This window comes from Oryzias latipes, chromosome 2 (genome assembly GCF_053564925.1).
Source record: "Oryzias latipes strain Hd-rR chromosome 2, Olatipes_Hd-rR_3.1".
In the NCBI taxonomy this organism is placed as follows: Eukaryota; Metazoa; Chordata; class Actinopteri; order Beloniformes; family Adrianichthyidae; genus Oryzias; species Oryzias latipes.
In genome coordinates, this window is record NC_136238.1 from 35,216,542 (window position 1) to 35,243,713 (window position 27,172).

The 27,172-nt window shown below is 43.2% G+C and overlaps 3 protein-coding genes across 5 annotated transcripts in view; 1 reads left to right on the forward strand and 2 right to left on the reverse strand.

Annotated features, from left to right (window-relative positions):
• Positions 1-10,284, forward strand: part of LOC144987246 (uncharacterized) — a 204,136-nt gene extending 193,852 nt beyond the window's left edge. For both annotated transcript variants that reach the window (XM_078936403.1, XM_078936406.1), the window contains exon 3: positions 7,768-10,284. In XM_078936403.1, the coding sequence (XP_078792529.1) occupies positions 7,768-9,008 (1,241 nt within the window). In that variant the 3' untranslated portion in view covers positions 9,009-10,284. The remainder of the gene's footprint in view (positions 1-7,767) is intronic.
• LOC144987275 (uncharacterized) overlaps positions 1-27,172 on the reverse strand; it is a 371,740-nt gene that overhangs the window by 337,969 nt on the left and 6,599 nt on the right. The gene's annotated exons all lie outside the window — the stretch shown is intronic.
• On the reverse strand, positions 24,969-26,615 carry LOC144987860 (uncharacterized). 2 transcript variants are annotated; one of them, XR_013651533.1, is made up of 2 exons: positions 25,342-26,615; positions 24,969-25,269 (listed from the first exon to the last, which is right to left on the reverse strand). XR_013651533.1 is itself a non-coding variant. In XM_078937487.1 (1 exon), exon 1 carries the CDS (start codon positions 26,613-26,615, stop codon positions 25,500-25,502), a length of 1,116 nt encoding a protein of 371 aa, XP_078793613.1. In that variant the 3' UTR covers positions 24,969-25,499. The 2 variants fall into 2 exon arrangements, 1 of the variants encoding a protein (XP_078793613.1); XM_078937487.1 differs by having other exon boundaries at positions 24,969-26,615.

Here is a 27,172-nt window from a genome sequence, read left to right on the forward strand (position 1 = left end):
AAATATGCAAACAGTTTTAATTCCTACACCGCTCACCTGATCTGGATGTAAATACCGTATTTTCACGACTATAAGGCGCACTTAAAAGTCATAAATTTTCTTCGGCCAGCAGGGGGCGCCCTATGAGCTGGTGCGCCTATTGTGTAGTTGTGGGTCGTAGAAGAAGATGGAGTGAGGGAGGGAGAGAGACGTAAAGGCCAAGTGAACCTAACTGCAGTGCAACTATCTACATTTTAAAGCCTTCTATGCTCCTCCTACCTCATAACCCTCAACATTTCAGTACAGGAGGAGTGAGCAGAGAAGCAGCTGGCCCACTGCTTTAAACTGCTACCTTCGCTAGCGCATAGGAGGAGAAATGCAGAGACAGACTGGCGCAGTTCTGTGTGTGTGTCTGTGTGTGTGAGAGTACTGAAAGGAGCAGGTTTTAGCCAGCGCATTTGAAGAAAGGAGACCCGCAAGTCTGTCTGTGCGTCTCTGTGTATGTATGTGTGCCGAAAGCAGCTCCGTTTTCTAGCGCATAGAAAGGAAGAAAGGAGACGGTGTAGGTACCGGATGTTCTCGGGTTGCCGGATGTTCTCGGGGTCCTTTGGGGTCCTTCAGTAGAGTTATAAGTAGAATCGCATTTTTGAGGCCTTTAACATACCCCAAAACTCACCAAATTTGGCACACACATCAGGAGTCGCGAGAAATTTCGTATTTTATGAGAAATTGGCATGGGTGCGCAAAAATGGCTCGACAGCGCCACCTACAATGACTTTTGTCATTAAAGCATATGCTTTAATGACAAAAGTCATTAAAGCATATGCTTTAACGTACAAGCTTGATTTTTTTCAGGGCATGTTCATCAGATGGAAACCTACAAAAAAGTCTGTAGGTACCAAGCTGTCAGTAGCACAGGAAGTCTGCTATATTGATGTCAATATGTCATTTTTGCTCTATTTTGGACATTTGCAGGCCTCCTTCTAGAACGAACTCCTCCTAGAGATTTGTGAATAATTACTCCAAACTTTGGTTTTGTAAACTAGATACATGTTCGATGTTAAATTGCAAAGCTTTTAAGTTTTTACAGAAGTTTGACCGTGGCGGCGCGTAAAAATTCGACGTTGTTTCGAAAACACACCATGAAAAGAAAAATGGCCATAACTCAGCCATGCATAATCCAATCTGATCCAAAATTGATATGCATGATTGTAGTCTGACTCTGAACACATCTGCAGTGAAAGAATCTGGAAAAAGTGTAGCGCCACCTGCTGGCAAGAGGAAATGACATGTTTGACTTGGAGCATCAGTGCTCCAAGTAGGATGAGCCGACACACCTGAAAATGACGTCCACCTGTTGAAAAGCCATTGAAGTTTACTCTGACAATAAACCATAACTTTCAAAGCGGGGGTGTGGTCGTGACAGACCGGCGAAGTTGGGTGTCTCGCCGTGCACACAAAAGTTGCTCTCACGTGCACATTCCTTGTCCAATCTCACTGAAATTCGATGGAGGTGATGAAGCTTCCATTCTGAACCCATGGATATGACAATCTTGGACGAGCTCTATAGCGCCACCTAGATATTGACAAATTCATTTTATGTCACATTCTGACCTATCTTTTCTCTGTGCTTTGTCCGATGTTCACAAAACTACAACAGGAGATCCTCATAAGGGTCTTCTCTCATCGTTTAAAGTTTCATGGGTGTACACCTGACGGTCCCTTCGCAAGCCACCACCAAACAGGAAGTGGTTGATTGCGTTGCATTCAGATAATTAAAAATTCTTAAAAAATCAGCCGTTTGTATGATGAGGCTGAGATTTCAGAATGAGATGCCTCCTACATATCTCCAACTTAGATATACAGCACTCGCATGGGTGCACAAAAACGGCTCAATAGCGCCACCTACAATGTTTGTTTTCGCGAGCCCCACCATGTTCTTTAACATACAAGCTTGATATTTACAGGACATGTTCATCAGATGAAAACCTACAAAAAAGTCTCTTGGTACCAAGCTGTCAGTTGCACAGGAAGTCTGCTATATTGGTGTCAATATGTCATTTTTGCTGTATTTTGGTCATTTGGAGGCCTTGTTCTAGAACGAACTCCTCCTAGAGATTTGTGAATAATGACTCCAAACTTTGGTTTTGTAAACTTGATACATGTTCGATGTTAAATTGCGAAGCTTTTAAGTTTTTACGGTTGTTTGTGACCGTGGCGGCACGTCAAAATTGGAGGTCGTTTCGAAAACACGCCATGAAAAGAAAAATGGCCATTACTCAGCCATGCATAATCCAATTTGATCCAAAATTGGTTTGCATGATTGTAGTCTGACTTTGAACACATCTGCAGTGGAAGAATCTAGAAAAGGTGTAGCGCCACCTACTTGGAGCATCACCTCTCCAAGTAGGATGAGCAGACACACCTAAAATTGAGGTCCACCTGTTGAAAAGCCATTGAAGTTTACTCTGATAAAAAACCTTTCAGCTGTTTGTCTCAGGAAGCTGAGATTTCAGAGTTAGATGCGTCTAACAAAGCTCCACGTTTGATAAGCAGCACTATAGGGTTTACGAGAAACATTTAACCACCCAAATCACCCTATTGTGCTGAAAGCAACTTTTTGGACATTTTGACTCAAATATTTTTATCATAACTTCTGTTTAGGTTATCAGCACCAAAATAAATAAATATATATATATATATATATATATATATATATATATATATATATATATATATATATATATATATATATATATATAAATAAAAATAAACTGGTCAACTCTAGGATTCTATTTAATCTTACATCCTCCAGCCTTTCCTCAGTCTCCACTGCTGCAGGAGTGGAGTTAGCCCCCCTTCGGCTGTGTGCTCACATGTAAATTAGCTAGGAGTGGCAGACAAGGATGAGAACAGTTAAAAAGCCCAGTTCAACACTGAAAGACGGCATATTCCTTTGTTTTGTTTGTCTTTTATACATCTTTAGCACTAATCATTGCTTTTTTATTCATCCAAAATACAATTAACTTTATATTTTATCTTTTTTTTTTTCTTTTACAAACAAAACATATGAATGTGTTCCAAAACAAAACCCAGCCTCAGTACACTGCTACAGATGTAACATCAGACAGTAAATGTCTCTTTTATGCTTTTTAAATCAGTGCTGCAACTTCTTTTACTTTCTATACATCCAATGAAATTAAACTACGACAACAAACACAACATATAGCAAATATCTCTAAAAAGGTTGTGTATATACAATATGTACCACCTTTAACACCAAAGAAATAACAAATCTTTCTAATAAAATCACAAAAAATGGAACACAAAATGTAAAACCCAAATTAGAAATTGTAATTTTAAAAAGATATTTTTTTCAGCAGCTTTTTAAAAAAAATCACCAATTTAACTTTTTTGTGGGTGAAACAAAGAAGTCCAGAACAATGTAGCCACTTCTCCAAAGTCTCTGTCACCTTCAGTTTTAAACAAAGTCTGTGAACATCCACCATACATTGGTCACATGTACTCAGAGTCCTGCTAAAAGTGCACAATTGTAAAAAGGTCTTTTGTATAGACAACTGTTTGGTTGCTTAGAACTCTAAATATAAAAACAATGCTTTTATATCACTTAGACACAGATGAAGAAGCATATCAACTGGATTAGTAACAGGGTGGCATGTTTAGGTTTACTTAGATTAAAGACTTACATCACAAGACAACATGAAGCTGTTCATCACATTATTGACCTAAACATGTAAACATTTGGCTCTGCAGTTAGGAAACGGTTTTTGGGAACCTCTTCATACCAGGAGCCAACTTGGCCATAGGAACATCGCCACAGCACCCACCCAGACTGGGACAGCAACGGGGTCCACTTCACAGCCGGGAGGCTGCAAAGTTAAACTCCAGCTGTCCCAGCAAGGGCGACAACTGCAGCAACAACCACCGACCAAGCCGGCAAGCCCTGGCAGAAAAGATCCCCACAAAAAACACTGGCTCGGGCAGGCTGTTCCATAACAAAAATATAGTTTTGTCATTGCCTTGCAGATCGCAGCTCAGGTGGTTTAGTTTTCCAGTAATATCAGTCAAAAATGCAAGTTCAGATTAACCAAATTCATATTCACCATATTCAACAGACATCTCCTCAAATAGCACCTTGAAAATACTGTGGTGTTTTGCTTTGCCGCTGAGGTTGTTTATGATTTTCTCAACAGGAGTCATTATATGTCCAGAGCCAAGATCACTTCCATTTTTTCATCCTTAGGTACAGTGTTAGTAATTATCATCATTGCTTGATTGACAACTTCTTAATCTGGAAATGCCTTCTTCTTGATGAGAAAATGAGAGGGTCTGAACGAAGCTTCGGTTGAAGAATTTTTTTTCATGCTATATGCAAAAGTCTCTGTCCTTAAAGCCAACAGATTACAGCCTCCCCCCACCCCCCACCCTTCACCTACTGGCTGCTGTCATGTTAACAGTAGCTAGCAGCTCCAGAATGCAGAAGGAAGTACGACATAAAAAAGCTTAAGCAGGGTGTTTCTCGCGGGGTGGTCGCCCGTGTCAGGCGGTCGCACGTGCTCGGGCCCGCTAAATGCTACTTGTAGCTTTAATTTTACTTATGTTTTTATTTATTTGTGTGTTATGTTCATTGTTTCTTTTTTTCCCCTCTATTCTTTATTTTTTATGTCAATATGTTATATTTGACACACAACGCATGCAAATTTCTTTTTGGCGATGCTAGTGGCAGTCATATCACGCTAAGTCTCGCTCAAAGTAGTCAGCAAAATCAAAGATAGGACAAAAGCGAGATTTGACACAACGCACGCAAAAAAATGTGTTTTGCAAATGCAAAAAACGTTTTTGAAAGCAAAAAAAGTTTTTGAAAGCAAAAAAAAACAATTTTTGAGCACAAAACGTAAAAAGTTTTGTGTTCAACTTAGAAAGATTTGTGTGCAACGTGGTGGCAGAAATATCACTCCATAGATATGAAGAGCTCCGTGTACAGGAGACACGGCACGAACTGAGGAGATTGATTGACAGGGTCTCCTGCCAATCAGGACACAGAACAGGGTGCTGTTTTAAAAAACGCAGCATAATCGCTCTAAAAGAATGAGCTAAACCGGTAAAGATGAACTGCGATGTAGAAAAGGAAGACTGTCTTCTGTTCTGTTTGACAGGAATTTTAGAGGAATTCAGGTTGGAGCACAGACTGCAGAAAGAGGGAAGAAAATGTCACTTCTTTATCATGTGGGCAGATAAAAAACAAAACAAAACATGGGTCTCTGATATTGTTCAGTGGGCCTGACCAAACATGGGGGCGGGGTGGATCCAGCCCGCGGGCCGTAGTTTGCCCACCCCTGAACTAGCACGAAATATTTCATTAAACCACGCAAAATATTAGTGCAAAGGTGAACTAACACCTGTGCTCAAGTGAGTGTTTATTTTCCTCTAAAAAATGCATGAGGGAAGGTGAAAAGACCCCTGCCACAGCAGCTGCGGCAGCCAGAGCCCCCCACAGGACCGCCCACGGGGCCCCCAGAGCCAGAGAGCAGGGAGGCATGGGGGCAGGGGACAGAGAGTGCAGTAGAGGGCTGCATTGGGATCGGATCCCTCCGGGTCCCGCGGGACCCAACCCAAATCTCGCGGGATTGGACGGTTTGAATTGTGCTGCGGGCGGGAGCGGGCGGCAAAAAAAAACCCTGCAGGATCAGTGCTGGCATGAATATCTCATGAATATATATTAGCGGACTACGTTAGGCTGAGCGGCTGTTGGATTCTTATGTACTGAAGCTCCGTGAAGGCACCAGGTAGAGACGCCCAATGGCCTCTGTCATCTAACCTGTTGTTGGGGGTGCGTCCCGCCCCGCCTCTTATTAAGAGCGCGCTTCAGGCCGTCTGTCTGCGCGCGCACACTTTTAACCGAACAGGATTTGTAAAAATATATTTAATAATTAAGTTGCACATTACACAAGAGGAATGCATGAAAAGATGAGGCTGGAGGAGGACATGAACCTCTGTAATAATATTAATACAAATACGTGTTTTTTTCTTGCGGGACGGGAGACGATACAAAATCAATGCATCTCTATTACTGTGCGGGACTAAATTCTATGAGTTTTGCGGGAGTGGACATACATATTGCGGGTGCGGGCGGGAGTGTAACGCATACGTTGCGGGAGCAGGCGGGATTGGTCAAAAATTCAGCGGGCGCGAGCAGGGGCGGGATGAAGAAAATACTCCCGCGCAGGGCTCTAGACTGCAGCTCCAGCTCAACCAGGAGAGCCCAACGCAGGGCCCCGCCCCAGAAGAGTGCCCACAGCCCCAGATGAGCACCTCATCACCACCCAGGAGTTCTGGGCATCCCCCCGCCTGAACCCCAGGTACGAGCCACGGCCCCCCAAGGGAGACCCGGCCCGCGCTCCATGCAGCCACCTACCCGGCCCACGGTTGGTCCATAAAGGAGCAAGGCAAGGCGCCAGCCGCTCCTGCACAGGAGGAAGACATCCAGGAGAAGAGGGGGTCCACACAAGGGGTGTTGCAAACATGGCAAGAGCAGGGTCGTCCACATTTGGAAATTTGGCGAGGCCCAACGCCCGGGGGCAAGGACCAGACCCCACAACACAGGGACATGGACACCCCCCGGCTTAGCTGTGATGTGATCCCCGGCTCTTGGCCTTGCCAGAAAGCTCAGGGATCCCTCTCCCTGCGTAGAGAGAAGACCGCCGGGCCCAGGAAACCAGGGCCCAGAAAACCAGCACCCAGGGAACACGGCCGCCGTCGCCATGGGCCCAGTACCCCCTACCAGGGATGGGGTAGGGGACAGATGGTCCAAGGTCCCACCTTCCTTGTGAAACCATTTCAAACCAAATCAAACCAAACCAAATGCGTGTGTGTGTGTTTGTGAGGGTGTGTGCATGTGTGTGTTTATGTTGGAATGTATATTTGGGGGTGCAGTTAAAATTGGCGGGTAGGGCACTGAGGGGACATCTCCTGATTACTCAGTGATATCCCATCACCCTCCCCACCAAGGGGCCCTAAATGTTTACAGTGCAGTTAGAATTGGCAGGTAGGGCGCTAAACGTCATCTGCTGCTTGCTGGCAGTGATGTCCAAGCACCCCCCCCAGAGATGGGGGGGGGGCTATTACATACGGCAACCACTGGAGGGGGACCACTGCCAAGTAGCTCCTTCCCCCAAGGTGCAACGCCCAGGGGCCCCATCCCACGAGGCGCCGCCACCACCCACCCCACACAGAGAGAGAGAGAGAAGCCAGAAAGCGCCGCCCCCTGGAGCAAGTCCAGGTCTGCGCCCCTGGGAGAACTCTGGTCAGGCCTCGACGGGACCGAGTCAGCCAGCCGGGGCGACCGCCGAGTGGAGACCCCGACCCGTCAAACCTTCAAGGTCCCGCACCTATAGTGGGCCCTCCCCCTCCTCCAGGCAGCCCCCACACAGGACAGGGCCAACAAAGCCTCCCCCCACCCCCCCAGACCCTGCAAACCTGGTAGATGTCACCCAGAGTGACCGTGGGCCCCAAGAGTGTTGCCCCGCCCTGTCCCAGAGCCAGGGAAGGACTGATCCCAGCCCCAGGTGCGGATGGGCAGCCCATCCAACCAACCTTGGTGGGGTGGGTGATGGGACTGTGGAATGAACAGTTTTTCATAGTTAACATTTAAAAATTTCAACTACAAGGTTCCTGACTGAGCATATTTGGACTTTTATTGGTGTTTGTCAATACACAAACTAATTTAAAAGTATAAAAGGGCTTTTTCTTGTGTTTGTATTCCTGCAGGTCTCCCCCAGCATTGGATGACTGAAGAGGAAGATCTCTGCAACCAGCAGAGGAACTTTAGAGTGGAACAGAAGGAACAAGATCCTTCACTGATTAAAGAGGCACAGGAGGAACCAGAACCTCCACAGATTAAAGAGGAACCAGGGGAAGTGGATGAGGAGCAGCTTGATCTGAAGCAGGAGACTGATACCTTGATGGAGATTCCTACTTATGAGGAAGATGAGAACAGTGAAGCAGATCGAAGCAATCAGCAGAGCTTAAATGTAACTGATAGTCATGATGGAGGAAACCAACATGAAGAATCAACATCAACTACAGATGAAGAGACAGGCCCACAGAACAAAGATCAGAGGAAGAGGAGGGACAGACGTTATGTCCAAAATGGGTCTGATGAAAGATATTGTGCATCTAAAAAATGTGGTAATAAGTTTAATGGGCGGCCTCAGTTGACATTTCACATGAAAACTCACACAGGAGAAAAGCCTTTTTCTTGTGAAGAATGTAAAAAATGTTTTAGTCAAAAATCTAATCTCAAAACACACATGAGAACTCACACAGGAGATAAGCCTTTTTCTTGTAAAGAATGTGATACAAGATTTAGTCACAGATCTAGTCTCAAAATACACATGAGAACTCACACAGGAGAGAAGCCTTTTACTTGTAAAGAATGTGATTCAAGTTTTAGTCAAATGTCTCATCTCAAATCACACATGAGAACTCACACAGGAGAAAAGCCTTTTTCTTGTAAAGAATGTGATGCAAGTTTTAGTCACAGATCTAGTCTCAAAATACACATGAGAACTCACACAGGAGAAAAGCCTTTTTCTTGTAAAGAATGTAAAAAAAGTTTTAGTCAATTATCTAGTCTTAAATCACACATGAGAACTCACACAGGAGAAAAGCCTTTTTCATGTAAAGAATGTGATGCAAGTTTTAGTCACAAATATAGTCTAGAAACGCACATGAGAACTCACACAGGAGAAAAGCCTTTTTCATGTAAAGAATGTGATGCAAGTTTTAGTCACAAATATAGTCTAGAAACACACATGAGAACTCACACAGGAGAAAAGCCTTTTACTTGTAAAGAATGTGATGCAAGTTTTAGTCACAGATCTAATCTCAAATCACACATGAGAACTCACACAGTAGAAAAGCCTTTCCCTTGCAATAAATGTGATGCCAGTTTTAGTCGAATACCTCTTCTAAAAACACACATGAAAACTCATTCAGGTGAGAGATAGTTTTTATGCCTGATAAATGTCTGTCATAAATGTAATTTAGTAAAATACATTAGAACACACACAGTTGAGAAGCTTTTCTTTTGAAACGAAAACATTTTTTTAATAAAGGATTTAGAGAAAAATCTCAACTTCGAAAACAGAAAAACTTAGAGCAGAAAACTTGAACAGTATGTGGAAAAATATTGTGTAAATGCCATTTAGTCGTTTTTTGTTTTGTTTTTAAAAGAAAGAACTTTTTTTATACAAAAAAAGGAAAATATTGGAATATTTCAAGCCTTAGTTTAATTTAGTGAATTTAATGTATAAGTTTAAATAAAACAATATTCTTTGTCCAGGAAAAAAAGAACATTCTAACAAATGTATGTCAAAAACATTTAGTGATCATGTTTAACCCTTGTGCTATCCTAGACACTTTACCATTGGGAGTTGGGTCATCTAGACCCACTAGGCCAGGGGTGGGCAAACTACGGCCCGCGGGCTGGATGCGGCCCGCCTCCATCTTTGGTCCGGCCCGCTGAACAATATCTGTATGTTGTTTCTCTTTCGGCTTTTCCCATCTGGGGTCGCCACAGCGAACGAGTCGCATGGGAAATTTGGCAATGTTTTACGCCGGATGCCCTTCCTGACGCAACCCTCTCAAAGCAACCGGGCTTGGGACCGGCATAGAAGTAGAGAAGGGAACAGGGAGCAGCCCGGAGTTGAACCTGGGTTTCACGGATGGAAGGCACCGCAAACCAGCACGAGCTAAACCGGCTCCCATCCGCTGAACAATATCTGTATAATATATTTATATTTTTATATATAAATATTTTTTTTTTTAAACTGGCCACACGATCAAGATGTGACCCACCTTCTGCAGTCTGTGTTCTACCTGAAAACCTCTAAAATCATTGTCAAATAGAACAGAAGACAGTCTTCCCTTTCTACGTTGCATTTCATCTTTCCCAGTTTAGCTCATTATTTCTGAGCGATCATGCAGCCTTTTTTAAACAGCGCACCCTGTTCTGTGTCCTGATTGGCTGGAGACCTTGTCAATCAATCTCCCCAGTCCGTGCCGCGACTCCTGTACAGAAACGCGCAGCTCTCAGATCTACAGAAATCTGTAGATCTGTCAAATCTTTGATCAAGATCAGATCTTTGTTTTCATTCATAGATCCTGGACCAAATTTCTATGAAGGTTTAAGAATTTAAACATGAGAAAAGGGTGAAAATGTTCATGTCTGTGTGAGAAAAGTGTATTTATGCAGTTTTACTGTCATAAACATCTGGAATCATTCATTTCATTTCACAGATCACGGTTATTTTTAGAACGTAACTCCTGCAATAAACGAGGGAACTGTAGTGTTGAAAAGGTAACAGATATATGCAAAGCTGCATCAGAAGACACAGAAATGAGCTCTTTCCGTATTACTGGATGAGAAACAGACGCGCAGCTGCGAAAACTGTGAGACGTATGATAAGCTCAAAGTCTCTGTGGAATTATGACGGGAGAGGATCCCTTATTTATTTATTTTTAAATGTATCAGTATGTTTCGCCTAAATTTTTGTCGTTGAAAATAATAGAGAGCGTTGTTTGGTCATTGTTTTATTTCATAAATAATGTTATTTATTTTCTTAAAAGGATCATGAATGAATGAAACTTTATTCATACAACACTTTACAACTCCTTGAAGGTACCAAAGGGCTTCACAGTATCACAGTATCTTTGCACCTTTATCCACCAGTAGGGAGAACACGTCAATGTAAGGGTGGGGTCATAGGATAGCACAAGGGTTACAAAGTGTGTTGTGTGCTTCCTGCCAGCGACTGCTTTGGTATTGGAGGGGTAAATTATCTCAGTCAGAAGATCCTCCCAAACATGGAAACTGTTGCTGCAACACGTGAAGGTTTGGTTCTGTTGCTAGTGAGATCTGATGGATCAGAACCAGACTTCTGTCAGCTGGAACTGTGGCTTCTTCCAGACCATGTGACCTCATGGACAAAGTTCCAACATGGTTTCAATGAAATGTGGAGGTTTTCCAGGAAACGTTGCTGCAGTTCCTCCGTAAGTTTTGAAAACATATTTTTTGGACAAATTATAACAATTTTACACAGAATACCTTAGATATTTCACTTTTTAAACTTTTTCTCTGATTTATTTAAAGAAAACAGCATCAAAGTAGTTTCTTGGTCTGAACACGTCTTTCTTGTCGTCTAACTGTAAACTCCAATTCAAACGTGCTGACAAAACAAGGACAGATTTCCTAGACATTTCCTAATTCTGCTTCCATGTGATCACATGAAAACAGTCCAATGTTTTGGATTCTTCTTCTTCTATATCATTGACATTAAAGCTGCAGCTCTGTCACCAGGAAACAACATGTGACAGGTCCCAGTTTTTGGTGGAACACCGTCTCTGTGATGCTACAGACGCTGCTAAAACACAGTGGATTTCATTCTGTTCTATGTAGAAAAGACTGTTTGATTCATGTCTGATGAATTCATCTTGGAGTATTTATCCTCCACGTCTATAAGTCCGCTCCGTGAAAATCCTGTCCCACTTTAAAGCGGTCCGTGTTTCCATGGTGACAGAGGGAACAGCTGGTTAGCATCTTTCTAACTTGACTGAACTGAGGGTTGGGGCTTCCAGGACAGAACCAACCTGAGAGCAAATGAACATTCAAATCCTCCACAAGCTAAACCCCATCAGCGTTGGATTGCTGCTGACAGACAGACTTCATTGATGGCATCTTCCGTTCTGGACCTGACGTTTAGCACACTTTAAAGCGGTCCGTGTTTCCATGGTGACAGAGGGAACAGCTGGTTAGCATCTTTCTAACTTGACTGAACTGAGGGTTGGGGCTTCCAGGACAGAACCAACCTGAGAGCAAATGAACATTCAAATCCTCCACAAGCTAAACCCCATCAGCGTTGGATTGCTGCTGACAGACAGACTTCATTGATGGCATCTTCCGTTCTGGACCTGACGTTTAGCACACCATAGCTGGATTCCAGAGCGCTTTATCAAAGCGCCTTAAGCCCGTTTGGACTCTGGCGCTCCACGCGCTGATGAATAGTGGCGTGTGGAGGAAGTGCGGCTGCGCAGTCCGTCACTGAACACCGTCACTGCCTGGACCTCTTTCTGGGTCCTAGTGCCCTAAAGGTTACAGCTCCTGGTTCCACAAGAAAAAAGTCATCATCATCATCAAAGACAGCGTTACCTAGCAACCATACCAAGACCATAGCAGCTATAGAGGGAAACACAACAAACCATCAACGGCGGTTAAAGCAGTCAGACGTTTGTTCTGCAGCTCAGCAAAAATCTCTGCTTTAGGTTTTGGGGAGAAAAACAAAGGAAAACACACGGAGAAGGATTCTGCAAAGGAAATCCCAAGTTCTATTGGTAAGTCAGCGTCCTGGAAACATGCTTTGTTGGTTCTGAAGTGGCATAAATGCAGACTTAGATTGGTTTGTTTCCTTGGATTCTTCAGATGGATTCAAGCTGTAAATGTTGTCAGCATAAAGCAAGTTTGGACTAAACTAAAGCAGAAAGTGGCTTTGAAGATGGTCAGGAGAAATGAGGGCTTTTTTCAGGAATTCTTGGAAGAGGAGGACTTCTCCAAACAACCAGAATCTAGGAGGAGGTTTTTTCAGCATTGAGATCAGGATTTAGCATGAGCTTCAATCCCATTTTTGTTCAATCCAAATGTTTACCGTCATATTCAGGAGTTCAACTCTGAAAGCCACCATGACATCAGAGACATTAAAGACCCTGTTACCTAGCAACCAAACACAACAAACTGTAGACTATTCAAACTGGACATTTTGGGGCAACAATTCTTTTCTAACTCAAGTTTTTATGAAAAATCCAAATGATGGAAACAGATTGTGTAAAGGAAATGAGGATCTATTGGTGAGTCACAGTCCTGGAAACATGAGTTGTGCTCTGATGAAGACGCCTGATCCAAATGTGGATTTTTGAAATGTTCTTCATGAGATTCAAACTGATTGAAGCTTTGAATTAAAGGTGTCAACACATTTCTGCATTGGATTCATTCTGTTTCAGTGTCTAAGGTTGGTTTTGGGGCAGAAACCAAGTTTTTGTTGAACAGTAGCGTTTGAAAAAGCAGAAAGTGGCTTTGAAGATGGTCAGGAGAACTTCTTTGAAGAGGAGGACTTCTCCAAACAACCACAACCTTAGAGGAAGTTTTCTGAGCATTCATAGAATGCTTTTACAATGACTCATCATTTTCCACAAGAAGCTAATGAGTTTTTCCAAATGCATGCTGGATATTCTGAGTTCTAGCTTGGAAAGCACTTTGTGGGATTTCCCTGGAAAACCTGCTTTATCAATCATTTTGGTCTCTTTTTCTTCTTCTGAGTTCCAGCTTGGTGAGTGTGCAGGTCGCCATGGCAACCACTGTCCAGGTCAAAGGGAGGACCACGCCCATCCAGTCTCCAGGCTTTTGGATTGATTTGGATTTGATAAACATTTGTTTCCCACATTTTAATAGTAGAATTCAACACGGGACATATAGTGGATTGTAAGAATAGGAACAAAAACAGCAACAACAAAATAATCCTCCTCCCCTTAAAACATGCATTTGACTCTGAACAAGTCTAAACCAAATCCAAGCAAAGACCAGCGCTGGGGCTCCTGCTAGTTTCTTTTAGAAGAGCCTGCCTCTTCAAAACATAGAATGTTCAACAACTAGAGCTAAAAATGTCTGTTGGTAGATTTCTGGATGTTGGCCGTATCCCAGCGAGCAAGGCCAAGTCAGCCCCATATGGTTTCAAAGTGGACAGAAAATGTTTTTAGGAGTTTCTAGAATGTTCAACAACTAGAGCTAAATGAAACTAGTGCATGAAATGACAAAGAACTTCCTGTTTGAAAGGAATCTCATGATGGCTTCCACCTGTCTCTTTGCTTTTCCTTTCTTTTTTGGGTTTCTCCTCTTTGGGAGGTTACACAAAACTGCACTTTAACCCAGAAGGAAACAACAACCGCTCCACAATCCCTGAATCCCCTACAGCCTTTATCTAAACATTTACATTGACCATTATCACACATTTGATTGCATTTTCTCAGAAAAACAAGCACAACTTCCCGTTTGTGTGTGAAATGATTCCAAAAAGCCATGTGTCATCCTGGAGGGACTGGTTTCTCATCAATGCAGACCACCAAGTTTCTCTGGTTTCTGACTATTTGGTGGCTGGTAGGCCTTTTGGGATTTTTGTCAGGGAAAGAAGTGAACCTGGGCTCCAAATATTGGAAGACACTGATCTAAAAGTACTAGGACATCTGGAGAAAGCTCTAGTTCTGCTCCAACTCAGTCCAAAGCGCTGAAGATAGATGGAGTTGGATTTGGGAGAGGACTGAGCTCATTCAGATGAAGAAAGAACAAGTCAACAGATGAAGAAGATTTCAGGAAGTTTCCCATTCAACAAGTTCAAGTTTCCAGAGAGCTAGTTTAGCATCCGTGTTCTGGACCAAACCACTGTCCTTCTGAAGGTCCAGACACAGAGAGGCCCAGAGTGACCCCCATTTCTCCTTTTTGCTCTCTCCAGTGGCTGACTCCGCCCCTTAGGACGTCCCCCTGTGTGGATCAGTGGTCAGTGGGTTGGAACCTGCTGCAAATGCAGGCTCTGGTTCTAACTGCTGGATCAGAAGTGGAATGTGAGCTGTAGTGGTGTGTCTGCAGCTGGATGTGGAACACATGAGGGAGGGGTCAAAGGTCAATCTGTCTTCCAAACAAATGTTGTCAGTCTATTCTCCAACAATGCTCCAACATCTTCAAAGGTTTTTGGTCCCAAATCCAGAGTGGAGCTGGTAGGACGTGATCATTTCAGCCTCAGATTTGGGATCTGTCATCTCTCTGCCACCGTGACACCGAGTGATGAGTTCATGCTCCAAAGCGGCCCGATCGCTGGCTTTAGGGACTATTCCAAAAGCTTTCAATGATGGCGGGGAATGAACATTAGGAACAGATGACGGCTTGAAATGTCTGCTGTTGGTTTCTGATCCAGACAGAAATTCAATCAAATGTCTGTGAATCCATGATTTCCTTAGAATCTTTGACTCTAGATTCAGATCCATCTGGTTCAAAGGATGAAACTGCAGCTAAAAGTCTTTCAAAAGTCCAAATCCTCAAAGATGAAACAGAAAGTTCCTAGAAAGTCAAATGAAAAACAATCAGATTGTCTTAGATAAACCCGTTTGGAAGTTAAAGCATAGAAACAAAGAAAGTTCCAAAAGCTAAAAGCCTTAAATAAAGAAAAGTCCAAAGAAAAACAGAAATCCCACATTTGGATCAGTAAAGACATGAATTCTCCAGAATCATCCAGAAACAGCTCTGAGCAGCAGCCATGAAGGGACTGAGAACAGACGGACATCAAAGCAGAATCCAAGCAGCACCTTCATCCTGATGAAGCTCCGCCCTCTGACCTTCAGCAGTCATCTCCAGGCTCCGCCCCCAGTCTGTGACGGCTGGATGATGCTGTCCTCCACCTGCAGCTGGACCTGGATGTTCTCTCAGACCATGTGGCCTCATGGATCAGAAGGTTGAGGGTTCAAGTCCCTTCATGGTTGAAGTCAGACAGAAAGTGAAGAAGAGGGAACATTCAGAGCAGTTTCTGTGCTGTTTGCTTCCTCATGAGTCACGTCTAGATCAGGTCTGGATCCCAGTCAGAAAGTGATCAGGAAATCTGCAGATCAAACCTTCATTTACTGAAATGGAAAACATCAACTGACTTTCTACAGATTCTACTTCCATTCATCAAACTCCAACAGGAAGAAGATTTACAATCAATCAAATCTGTTGATTTCCTGACAAACGTTGTTTTTGTCTTCCTGTTTGAATGTTTGATTGTTTTCAAACATGAAGAGAGTTTTTTTTTCCTGTTTTTAGCTTGAAATTTCTGTTGAAATGTAAAGGTTCATTCAGAATTCCCCAGTGGCCTCATGTTGGAGGAGGGGCTTCATGAGATGCTGCTGGGGGCGGAGCTTGAACACACACCACTTCCTGGAACCCAAACTCAGGCTAAGTGGAGGAAAAGTTGGGATTTCTGGTGTTTGTAAAGATCTGGAATGGTTTCCTCCCACAAAAAGGCCTTTTTCTAGTTTCCTGCAGATGAATTCTTTTCCTGCTGGGAGTTCTCATCTGGGTTTGCAGATTCTTAGTTGGAGGAAAACTTGGAGCAAATTCTTCCCAGAAAAAGGATTTTCTCTGGAGTGAATTGACATGAACAGAGTGAGTTTGGACTGAAAGCAGCAACAGGGAGGAGATGTTAGAGCTTCATCAGAAAACAGCTTTCTGGAGGAGTTGGAAGACGTCAACAGTCACAGTGATGGTGAGGAGGAGGAGCTAAGACTTCCAAAGTCAGAGCTAAAGATGGAGGAGCAGCAGGAGGAGGTTCTTCACTGAAGGAGAGCACAAGTCCAGCTTGTCAGTGCTTTGCTGATTGGCTAGTTGGATGTGTTCTTTGATGAGCTTTTCAATCTGACGTCTGCTTGGAGGACTGTTTTCATCCGTTTGGATGATTCCACTATTTGAACCAGACCTGGAACTAGAAGAGACTAAATGAGAACAGAAAGACAAGAAAGGATCCAAACCAAACTCTTCTTCTGTCTGATTCAACCATGAAGGGACTTGAACCCTCAACCTTCTGATCCATGAGGCCACATGGTCTGTGAGAACATCCAGGTCCAGCTGCAGGTGGAGGACAGCATCATCCAGCTGAAGAAGAGGAGGAGCTTCTGCTGCCTCAAAGAGGAAGGTGGAGGAGGTGAGAGGCTGCACTGGAGCTTTGGACCAAACCCTGTGATGGATGAACAACATCTCCAGGCTGTTTCCAGCCTGACCAGGAGGATCAGAAAACAGCAACAACTTCTCCTCCATCAAACCATGATGTCACCACCAGCAGGTGGAGACAGATGTGAGCAGAAATTCTCTAGTTGGCTTCAGATTTCAGAGTTTCCCAAACAAGCAGTAGCACAACTCCACTTTTCTCTCCAAGCCCATCCTCTGAAATCTGATCTTCTGAGGGACGAGAACACATGGAGACTGAAACTACCGGAGCATCACTAGAAGGACAGTTGGACTCCCCTCTGGAAAAAGAAGGCTTGAGCATGTTGACGTGACAAACTCCACATTTCTTCTCTTTGTCAGGAGTTGGGATCCTAAAATTGGTGTCATTCATTTTCTTTTCCACCTCATATGGAGCAGAAAACTGTGCCTGTAGGCTGGAAGCAGGCAAAGGCAACAACAGCAACACTTCCTCACCTGCACCTGTTGTTGTTTGTGTGTTGATCCACAAACACCTGCTGTGAAGAGGAACCTGCAGTGAAGGCAGCCATGTTGGAGCCTCACACATGTTCTTATTAGGATCAAATGAACCAGTGTGTTTGAGACTGAAAGAAAGACTGAAGGACAAAGAAATATGGGCGGGTGGGGGGGGCTTTTCGGCCCTGTCTTGTGGGGGGCCTTTCGGGGGGGGGCACTATGGGTATGGGACCTTGGGGGTTTGACGGGTTGGGGTCTCCGCTGGTGGCAATCGGCGGTTGCCCCGGCCGGTTGGCTGCCTTGGTCCCGTCGAGGCCTGACCAGAGCTCTCTCAGGACCGGCGCCTGGGGGTGGTGGCTTGGGCTTGCTCCGGGGGGGGGTGCTTTTTGGCTCCTCTCTCTCTGTGTGGGGTGGGTCGTGCTGGGCCCGGGGCCGGGACCTCGGGGGATGGGGCCCCGGGGCAAGGGGACCTGGGCCCTATGCTGGGGGGGGGCTGGGGGACGGCTGTTTGACCACCAGGGGACAGTCTACCAGCTGTCCAATTTTAACCGCACCTTAGACATTTAGGGCCCCTTGGTGGGAAGGGAGAGGGGACATTACTGTGAGTAATCAGGAGATGTCCCCTCAGTGCCCTACCCGCCAATTTTAACTGCAACCCCTTAGTACACACACTTTTACTCCTCAAAATATACATTCAAACACACAAAACACATGCACACACCCTCACAAACACGCACACACATTTTGCAAGGAAGGTGGGAAATAGGAGGCATTGCATGATGGGTAGGATCTCGTGATGCTGTAGTATTGCGAGAGCCGACGAGAGGAGTGTGGTGAGTTTACTTGGCGGCGCGTAAGTTGTGAACAAACATTTTTGATTTATTTCATTACACCACCATATTTAAATAATCCAGAAAGTTAAAAAATAAAAATCTGAAAAAGTTTGTCAAGCATTTGTCAGCCTGGAGGACCTGGAGGAGCTGGAGGAGCTGGAGAATTACATCGACGAGTGTTTCAATACCTGCGTCATGAGGAAATCCAACACCGCCACTCCGTCCACCAAATGAGGCCGCCCCGAAGACTCCCCGGGGGCTGCCTCCTCCCCAGGCAGCAACATGAGTGATATCCTGGATTCAATTGATAAAAAGCTCTCCAGCCTTGATTGCCGTTTAAATCTGCTGGAGATCCTCCATAAGGAATTCCAAGGTCTGCGAGAGTCTCTGGAGTTCAGCCAACAGCAGGTGCAGGAGCTCACAGCGGAGAACCAGGCCCTCAGAGAGACCGTGAAGAACTTGGGCAACGACACCGCCCGTCTCTCCGAGGAAAACCGATCCATCAAGGAAACCCTCCTGGATCTTCAGGCGAGGAGCATGAGGGACAATCTGGTGATCTCTGGGATTCCAGAAGAGGCAGGAGAAGACCCGGAGAACATTGTTAAGTCCTTCATAGAGGTCCACCTGAAGCTCCCCAAGGAAGAAGTCCAGAAGATCTCCTTTCACAGGGTTCACCGGCTCGGAGGAAAAAGGCCTGACAATCAGCGTCCCCGTCCTATTGTTGCTAAATTTGAACATTATAAACAAAAGGAGCAGGTAAAAAGCAGAGGGCGAGAGCTGAAAGACACACATTACAGCGTGAATGATCAGTTTCCAGGCGAGATCCTCCGCTGGCGGAAAATCCTCTTCCCGCTGAGGAGGAAGCACCTGTCTGCTGGAGCCCGTGTGGTGGTTGCCGTTGATAAACTTTTTGTGAATGGCAAGCTGTTCCGGGACCCAGAGGTAACACCCTGGCTGTGCTGAAGGCTTTCAGAGGCGCACTGACATCTGCGCTGCCCAGAAGAAACCCGCAAACTTATTTAACTGAATAGGAAATAATCGGATCATCAATAATCCACACCTCTCAGGAAAAGTGTTTTTTCTTTCTCTCACATTCATGTTTCTGTTGTTGTTTCGTTGTTTTTGTTTTTTGTTCTTTCTCTTTCCCTCTCTCTTTTCTCTTGTCCCCCCCCCTTCCCATGTTCTCATATGTGAATCAGGTAAAGTCAACGCAACCACGGTGAGTATTTATTTATGCACGGAACGGGCGCGCGCGCATACTAGCGCGCATAAGAGCATGCACACGCGATCCCGCACACACGTTGATAAACTGCAAAAACCTCACTTAGGCTCACACAGGACGCACGTAACATGCAGCTGACAGCCAAGACATGTTCACCCCCAACGCACAGCGCTTGTCAGTGTAGCAGGTACGCACAGCGGGCACGCGCACCCGGACGGGCACACGCACTATTTAGCCTTGCACTCTCCCGGTTAGAGCAGCTATTAACAGTCTTAACATCGTTAGCTGGAATGTGCGTGGACTTGGCTCTGGGCCAAAGAGATTGAAAGTGTTAAATCACCTGGATGATCTTAAAGCAGATATAGCTCTGCTGCAGGAGACCCATTTATCTTTATCAGCTGGTCATCTCCTGTGCTGTTCCCAGTATCAAGTTATGTATTCTGCCAGTTTCAACTCCAAACAAAGAGGGGTTGCAGTTTTGATTAATAAAAATGTTACATTTACTCATAAGGATACAGTTACTGACCCAGAAGGCAGATTTGTAATCATTAATATATCCATCCAGAATAAGGACTTTTGCATCGCCAGTATCTATGGCCCTAATGTTGACGACTCTTCCTTCTTTCACAGATTCTTCACCTCACTCTCAGTTCACTCTGACTCCACAATCATTATAGGAGGAGACTTCAACCTTGTTTTGGACCCTGAACTTGACAGACTCAGCATAGCAGCAAACCAGCGTACATGGCAGTCTGCAAGTATTCTAAAGCAGTACATGAATGATCTGGGTCTCTGCGATGCTTGGCGCTCATGTCATCCAAACACTAAGGGGTTCACCTTCTTTTCTCCAGTTCACCATTCACACTCTCGTTTAGATTATTTATTAGTCAGTAACTCCCTTTTGAAAGAAATTAAAAATTCCAACATTCATCCAATTATTATCAGTGACCATGCACCAGTTTCTGTTACTATTTCAAGGGAAGTACCCAGACCCTCTGGTTCAACCTGGAGGTTTAATACGTCTCTGTTAAAAGACCGGGAATTTATTGAATTCTTTAAAAAAGAGTGGGCAACCTTCTTAGAATTCAACAATACTTCTGAAATATCACCAAGTATTCTTTGGGAAACAGCAAAAGCAGTCATGAGAGGGAAAATCATCTCTTATTCAACGCATAAAAAACGCAAAGTAAAAGCAGATTTATTAGAACTAGAAAATAAAATCAAAAGCCTGGAGTCTGCTTATGCTGCTTCTGCACAGGAACACATATTGGGCGAGCTGAAAAATTTAAAGCTGCAGTTAAATGACATCATTAATAAACAAACACAATTCCAGATACAAAGGCTTCGACTGGAAAGATATGAAAACTCAAATAAATCTGGCAAATTTCTAGCTAATCAGCTTAAAATTAATAAAGAAAAATCAACAATCACTTCTATTATGGACCAAACAGGGATTGTCACCCATGACCCGGTAAAAATTAATAATCCGTTTAAAGACTTTTATCAAAACTTATACACTCCACAGATCAATCCATCAGAACAAAGCATCAACTCATTTCTCAACAATGTAAACCTGCCCAGGTTAAACGAAGATCAAATCACAAATTTAGACTCTCCGCTCTCGTTGTCTGAGCTTCATGAAGCTCTGTTACTTATGCCTAACAGAAAAGCACCAGGACCCGACGGCTTTCCTGCTGAGTTTTATAAGGAATTCTGGGAACAACTGGCACCAACGTTTTATAAAACGGTAAAATTTATCAATGAAAGCCAATCTCTACCACCTAACATGAACTCCGCCAACATTATCCTTCTTCTAAAACCAGCCAAAGACCCCACGAGTCCTTCAAGCTATCGCCCCATTTCTTTAATTAATGCAGATGTAAAAATTATCTGCAAAGCACTAGCACAGAGAATAGAAAAAGTCACACCTCACATAATTCACTTTGATCAAACTGGATTCATCAAAGGCAGACACTCGGATGACAATGTCCGCAGACTCGTTAACATAATAGACTTTGCCACCATCAAAAACCAGGAAATGAACATACTATCATTGGATGCTGAAAAAGCCTTTGATAGAGTAAATTGGAAGTTCCTCATTGCTGCCCTCCATAAGTTTGGGTTTGGAGAATCATTCATCAATTGGATCAAAATATTATATCACAACCCCAATGCATCAGTTAGAACTAATAAACAGACTTCCAACAGGTTCTTTCTTGGAAGAGGAACTAGACAGGGTTGCCCACTCTCCCCTTCTCTTTTTGCAATATTTATCGAGCCTCTAGCTGCAGCAATAAGACAGAATGAGAGTATTAAAACCAAACACAGCCAAACACAGCCATCATAAAATTAGTCTATATGTAGACGACATATTACTGTTTTTAAGTAATTCACGTTCTGTAGATGAAACAGCAACAACCATTGATGAATTCTCCTCCATATCAGACTATTCCATTAATTGGAACAAATCTGTTTTATTACCATTGAACCGTAATGTGGAGCAAGGACTCACAATACCAGTTAAATCAGGCAATATAAAATATCTAGGTATTTATTTTTCCCCCAAATTATCAGAACTGGTGCAGTTAAACCACACCCCGTTACTGAAAAGCATACAGGACGATCTAGCACGCTGGGTTAACCTGCCTCTGTCCCTCATGGGCAAAGTAGCCACAGTTAAAATGAAAATCTTACCCAAAGTTAATTATCTCTTCTCGGTAATTCCCATACAACCGCCACTTAAATGGTTCAAAGCATTAGACTCATCCATATCAAACTTTTTATGGAACAATAAACCTGCAAGAATTGGTCTAAAAACTTTAAAATCTGCAAAAAGCCCTGGAGGCTTAGAATTACCTAACTTCCACAAGTACTTTCTTGCAAATAGATTACGATACATCTTAAAATGGTTAAAAGATAATCCAGAAACCAACTCATGGTTAGACTTGGAACAGGCGTTATGTGGGAAGATCGACCTGTCAGATCTACCGTTTATTAGCCAAACAGTTAAAAAACAGGATTGCTTCAAAAGTATTAATATAAATGCCACTTTAACAGCCTGGTGGGAATTTCTAAAAATATCTAACTCGTCAATCCAACCGTGCAGAATGACACCGATCTAGAACAACCCAGACATCCTCATAAACAAAAAGATGATACACTTCCCAGCTTGGCAAGCAGGGGGCGTGACGTTACTAGAGCACTTAATTATTGACAGAAGATTCATAACTCCCCAGGAACTACAAGACAAAAATGGAATAAATAACTTCTTGGAATATCAGCAACTTAAGTCTATTATTACTAAAAAGTTTAAATACAGAGACAACGATTTAAAGTTACCAGAGGTAGTTAGAGCTCGGATTAACTTTTCAATGAACAAAACTCTCTCCAAAATATACAAACTTTTATGTAATTTAGATAATAATATTTCACTTCCAATAACAAAATGGGATGCAGATTTGAGCATCAGCACAGATGAAAACTATTGGTCAGAACTTTGTCTAAACACCTTTAAACTGACAAAAAGTCCAAATTTGCAGCTAATCCATTTCAAAACTCTTCACAGGATTTACTACACTGGACAGAGGATGTTCAAGATGGGTCTCAGTAACTCAGACATTTGTGAACACTGTGACAGTAATCTACCCGACAGTTACATGCATGCACTGTGGTTCTGCACACCTGTCCAGGCTCTCTGGCAGCAGGTATGTGCCGATCTATCAGCCTGGCTTAAGGTTTCACCGTCACTTTGCGTGCTTGGTGACATGAGTGCCATCGAGGTAGAAGGAGAATTATTAAATATCATTTTCATAACTCTTTGTATTGCTAAAAAAACCATCTTAATAAACTGGAAAAACAAGAAAAATATAAATATAAGTCAAAGAATTCGGTCTCTCTGGTCTCCCATAGCTAACTCCATGACTTGGGGGGGGGGCTGGTCGTCGCTGCTCCCTACCTCTCTGCCGTGGTGAGGGGTGGGGGTCGGGGCCTCTGCTGCCCGGTGGGGGCTGGTGGGGATCCCATTCGTTGGGGGGTCGGTTCCGGTGCCTGGGCGGGGCGGGCTGGGCGCTGCGTGGTCTTCTGGGCTTGTCGGTTGGGGCGGGGGGATACCCAGAACTCCTGGGTGGTGACGAGGTGCTCGTCTGGGGCTGTAGGCGCTCTTCTCGAGGGTGGGGCCCTGCGTTGGGCCCTCCCGGCGTGGCGGGGGGGCTGCTCCCCTGGTTGGGCTGGGGCGGCGCTCTCTTCCCCCCATGCCTCCCTGCTGTCTGGCTCTGGGGGCCTCGTGGTGGTCCTGCTGGCCCTGGCCTGGGTGGCGGATGTGATCGCCCGAGGGGTGGTTGTTCTCTGCCTGCTGCCGGGTGGCGCTGGGAGTTCTGGCTGCCGCTGCTGCTGCGGCGGGGGTCTTGGTGTGGAGATGGCTGGTCACCCTCCCTCCTTCTTTTCACATTCCACCATTCATTTAGAAGAACATAAACACTCACCTGAGCACAGGTGTTAGCTCACCGTTACTCTAATAATTTGCATGATTGAATGAATGAAATATTTCACACTAGTTGGTTTAAAGGCATAAGTATGCGTGTGTGAACAATATCTGTATTGTGTGCATGTTTTGTGTACATGTTGACATGTGGGCATCTTTGCAGTTAACAGGTGTGTTTATAACATCTGAATGTGTGTGTGGACAGGCCCCGCCCTTTGAGATTTGTATTACACTTGAACCTTACCGTAATGATAAACATCCAGTAAAGTTGTTGCTTTAGGCTGCTTCATGGTTCTACCCCCCCCCCCTCCTATTATCACCCTCCTATCCCACCTCCTCTCTAACATCCCTCTCTCTTCTTCCCTCCTTTCCTTTTCCGTCCAGTCCAGCACCAAAGATTTTCAAACATGATGGAATTTAATAAAGTTTGGCCTCAACTACAAAAGGGGTTTAGTCAGACATTACTCTGGTTTGTCTGAAGATTAATAACCCCTGTTGTTAAAGTAAAATATGTCCAACACAAGAGGCCTTCAGCTCTCATCTGTTTGCCCAGCTGTTGGACAGGACAAGTAAAAAAAAACAAAAAAACAAAAAACAAAAAAAAAATACTCCAAAATAGGAGACTTATTTTCCACCGGCATCTGAAAGACTTTGCCAAACAGTTCAGTCATTACTAATTACAGACAATCCGGTGATGCTGTTTTAAGTGCATTAGCAGATTAGATGTTTTACCGCGGCATGCACGATCTTCGTGAAACAATTTCGGCACACAGCGTTTGACTTATCCAAATGTCTTTTCCCTTCATGGATTCTAGACATAAATAAACATAAATCCTGTGTTCCCACACAGGAGAGCGTAAGGAGATGGGTGGGTCCTCAAGTTCTGGTCTCGCGTCTGCATTAGCCATAGTGCTATAGTTGACATGCTATCTGTCCGTCACCTAATGGCGTCTTGGCGAAAACTCACAGTTAACATTAGTTCCGTCTCGGCGCAAAATTAAAACATTGGGGGGAACAAAAACAAAAAAATAAATAATGTTTAAAAACCGAAACGATACAAAGCTGAACCGAACCGAACATGCCATACCGAAACCTTTCGGTAAAACTTTGTGTACGTTACACCCCTATTACTTGACCTAACAAAGTATATACTGCAGTCACTACTTTGTGTTTCAATGTTTATTTAATGTTCACTGATCACATTAAAAGTGTTATAATTAAACATGTATAAAAAAACATTTCAACCATAATGAAGACATTCAAGAATTAGCTCTAATGACTCAAAAAAAAAACAACTCATTTCTATTTGCAGGTACATCCAAAACAATTCATTTTGTGAAAAAATTGTACATATTTTGTCAGCAGTAAAACTCTTTGTCTAATATTATTACACAACGATTCAAATGTTTTGATTCATTACTTTTTTTGCTTTTGATGTACAGAAGATGAAAACCTAAAAAAATTACTAGAAAGTAAGAATAGCATATTATAACAATAAATTTGTAGAAAACTTCATTTCTACACATTAAATACTCACTTGTGCCTCCCTCTTATGACGTTACTTCATCAATATGGTATGGAGGCCATTAGATTTTTCCTTCCTGTAAAATAAAGTCTTTGACTGTGGTGCAGAGGTTGAGTTGTTGACCTCTTATCAGAAAAGTTTAGAATTTAGAGTTTACACTAACTCCTTTATTACATTGTTTGTAAAGAAAAAGTCTTGTGAGTTCTCATGTGTGTCTTAAGACTAGATCTGCAACTAAAACTTGAATCACATTTTTTACAAGAAAAAGGCATTTCACCGGTATGAATTCTCATGTGTGTTCTAAGACCAGAACCATCATAATAACTTTTTTTACATTCTTTACAAGAAAAAGGCCTCTCTCCTGTGTGAGTTCTCATGTGTGTTTTGAGATTAGATATTTGACGAAAACTCTTTTTACATGCTTTACAAGAAAAAGGCTTTTCTCCTGTGTGAGTTCTCATGTGTGTGTTGAGAGTGGATGTTTGACTAAAACTTTTTTTACATTCTTTACAAGAAAAAGGCTTTTCTCCTGTGTGAGTTTTCATGTGTGTCTTAAGACTAGATCTGCAACTAAAACCTGAGTCACATTTTTTATAAGAAAAAGGCATTTCACCCGCATGAATTCTCATGTGTGTTCTAAGACCAGAACCATCATAATAACTTTTTTTACATTCTTTACAAGAAAAAGGCCTCTCTCCTGTGTGAGTTCTCATGTGTGTTTTGAGATTAGATATTTGACGAAAACTTTTTTTACATTCTTTACAAGAAAAAGGCTTTTCTCCTGTGTGAGTTCTCATGTGTTTGTTGAGAGTAGATGTTTGACTAAAACTTTTATTACATTCTTTACAAGAAAAAGGCTTTTCTCCTGTGTGAGTTCTCATGTGTTTGTTGAGAGTAGATGTTTGACTAAAACTTTTATTACATTCTTTACAAGAAAAAGGCTTTTCTCCTGTGTGGGTTCTCATGTGTTTGTTGAGAGAAGATACATCACGAAAACCTTTTTTACATTCTTGACAAGAAAAAGGCTTTTCTCCTGTATGAATTCTCATGTGTTTGTTGAGAGAAGATGCATCACGAAAACTTTTTTTACATTCTTTACAAGAAAAAGGCTTTTCTCCTGTGTGAGTTCTCATGTGTATTTTGAGACTAGATCTGTGGTTAAATCTTTTCTCACAGTCTTTACAAGGAAATCGCTTATCTTCTGCATGGATTCTTGTGTGAATTCTGAACAGAGATATGTTACAAAAGCTTTTAACCACATTCTTTACAGATATAACATCTTTCATCAGACCCAGTTTCCATGTAGTCAGACTGGTTAGTAATTATTCTTGAGTTTTTACCAGACCTGATAGAGGAAAGTTTCTCTTCTTTTGGAAATTGTTTGTCTTTCTTACCAAGATTTGTCTTCTTGGGATTTTTTCTAACATCAGAGTCGCACTGACCTTCTGAAATGTGAGAGCTGTCCACACTTTGGACATGACTTCTGTCTCTTCTCTTCCTCTGATCTCTGTTCTGTGGGTCTGTCTCTTCATCTGTAGTTGATGTTGATTCTGTCTCTTCATCTGTAGTTGATGTTGAATCTGTCTCTCCATCTGTAGTTGATGTTGATTCTTCATGTTGATTTCCTTCTTCATCCTGACTATCAGTTACATTAAAGCTCTGCTGATTGTTTAGATCTCCTTCACTGTTCTCATCTTCCTCATTAGTAGGAATCTCCATCAAGGTATCAGTCTCCTGCTTCAGATGAATCTGATCTTCATCCTGACTGATGCAGATTTCCCCTGGTTCTTCTTTAATCTGTGGAGGTGCTGTTTCATCCTGTTCCTCTTTAATCTGTTGTGGT

Coding starts and splice junctions, on each gene's coding strand:
- LOC144987860 (XM_078937487.1), bottom strand. CDS start 26,615: ATGAAAGATGTTATATCTGTAAAGAATGTGGTTAAAAGCTTTTGTAAC.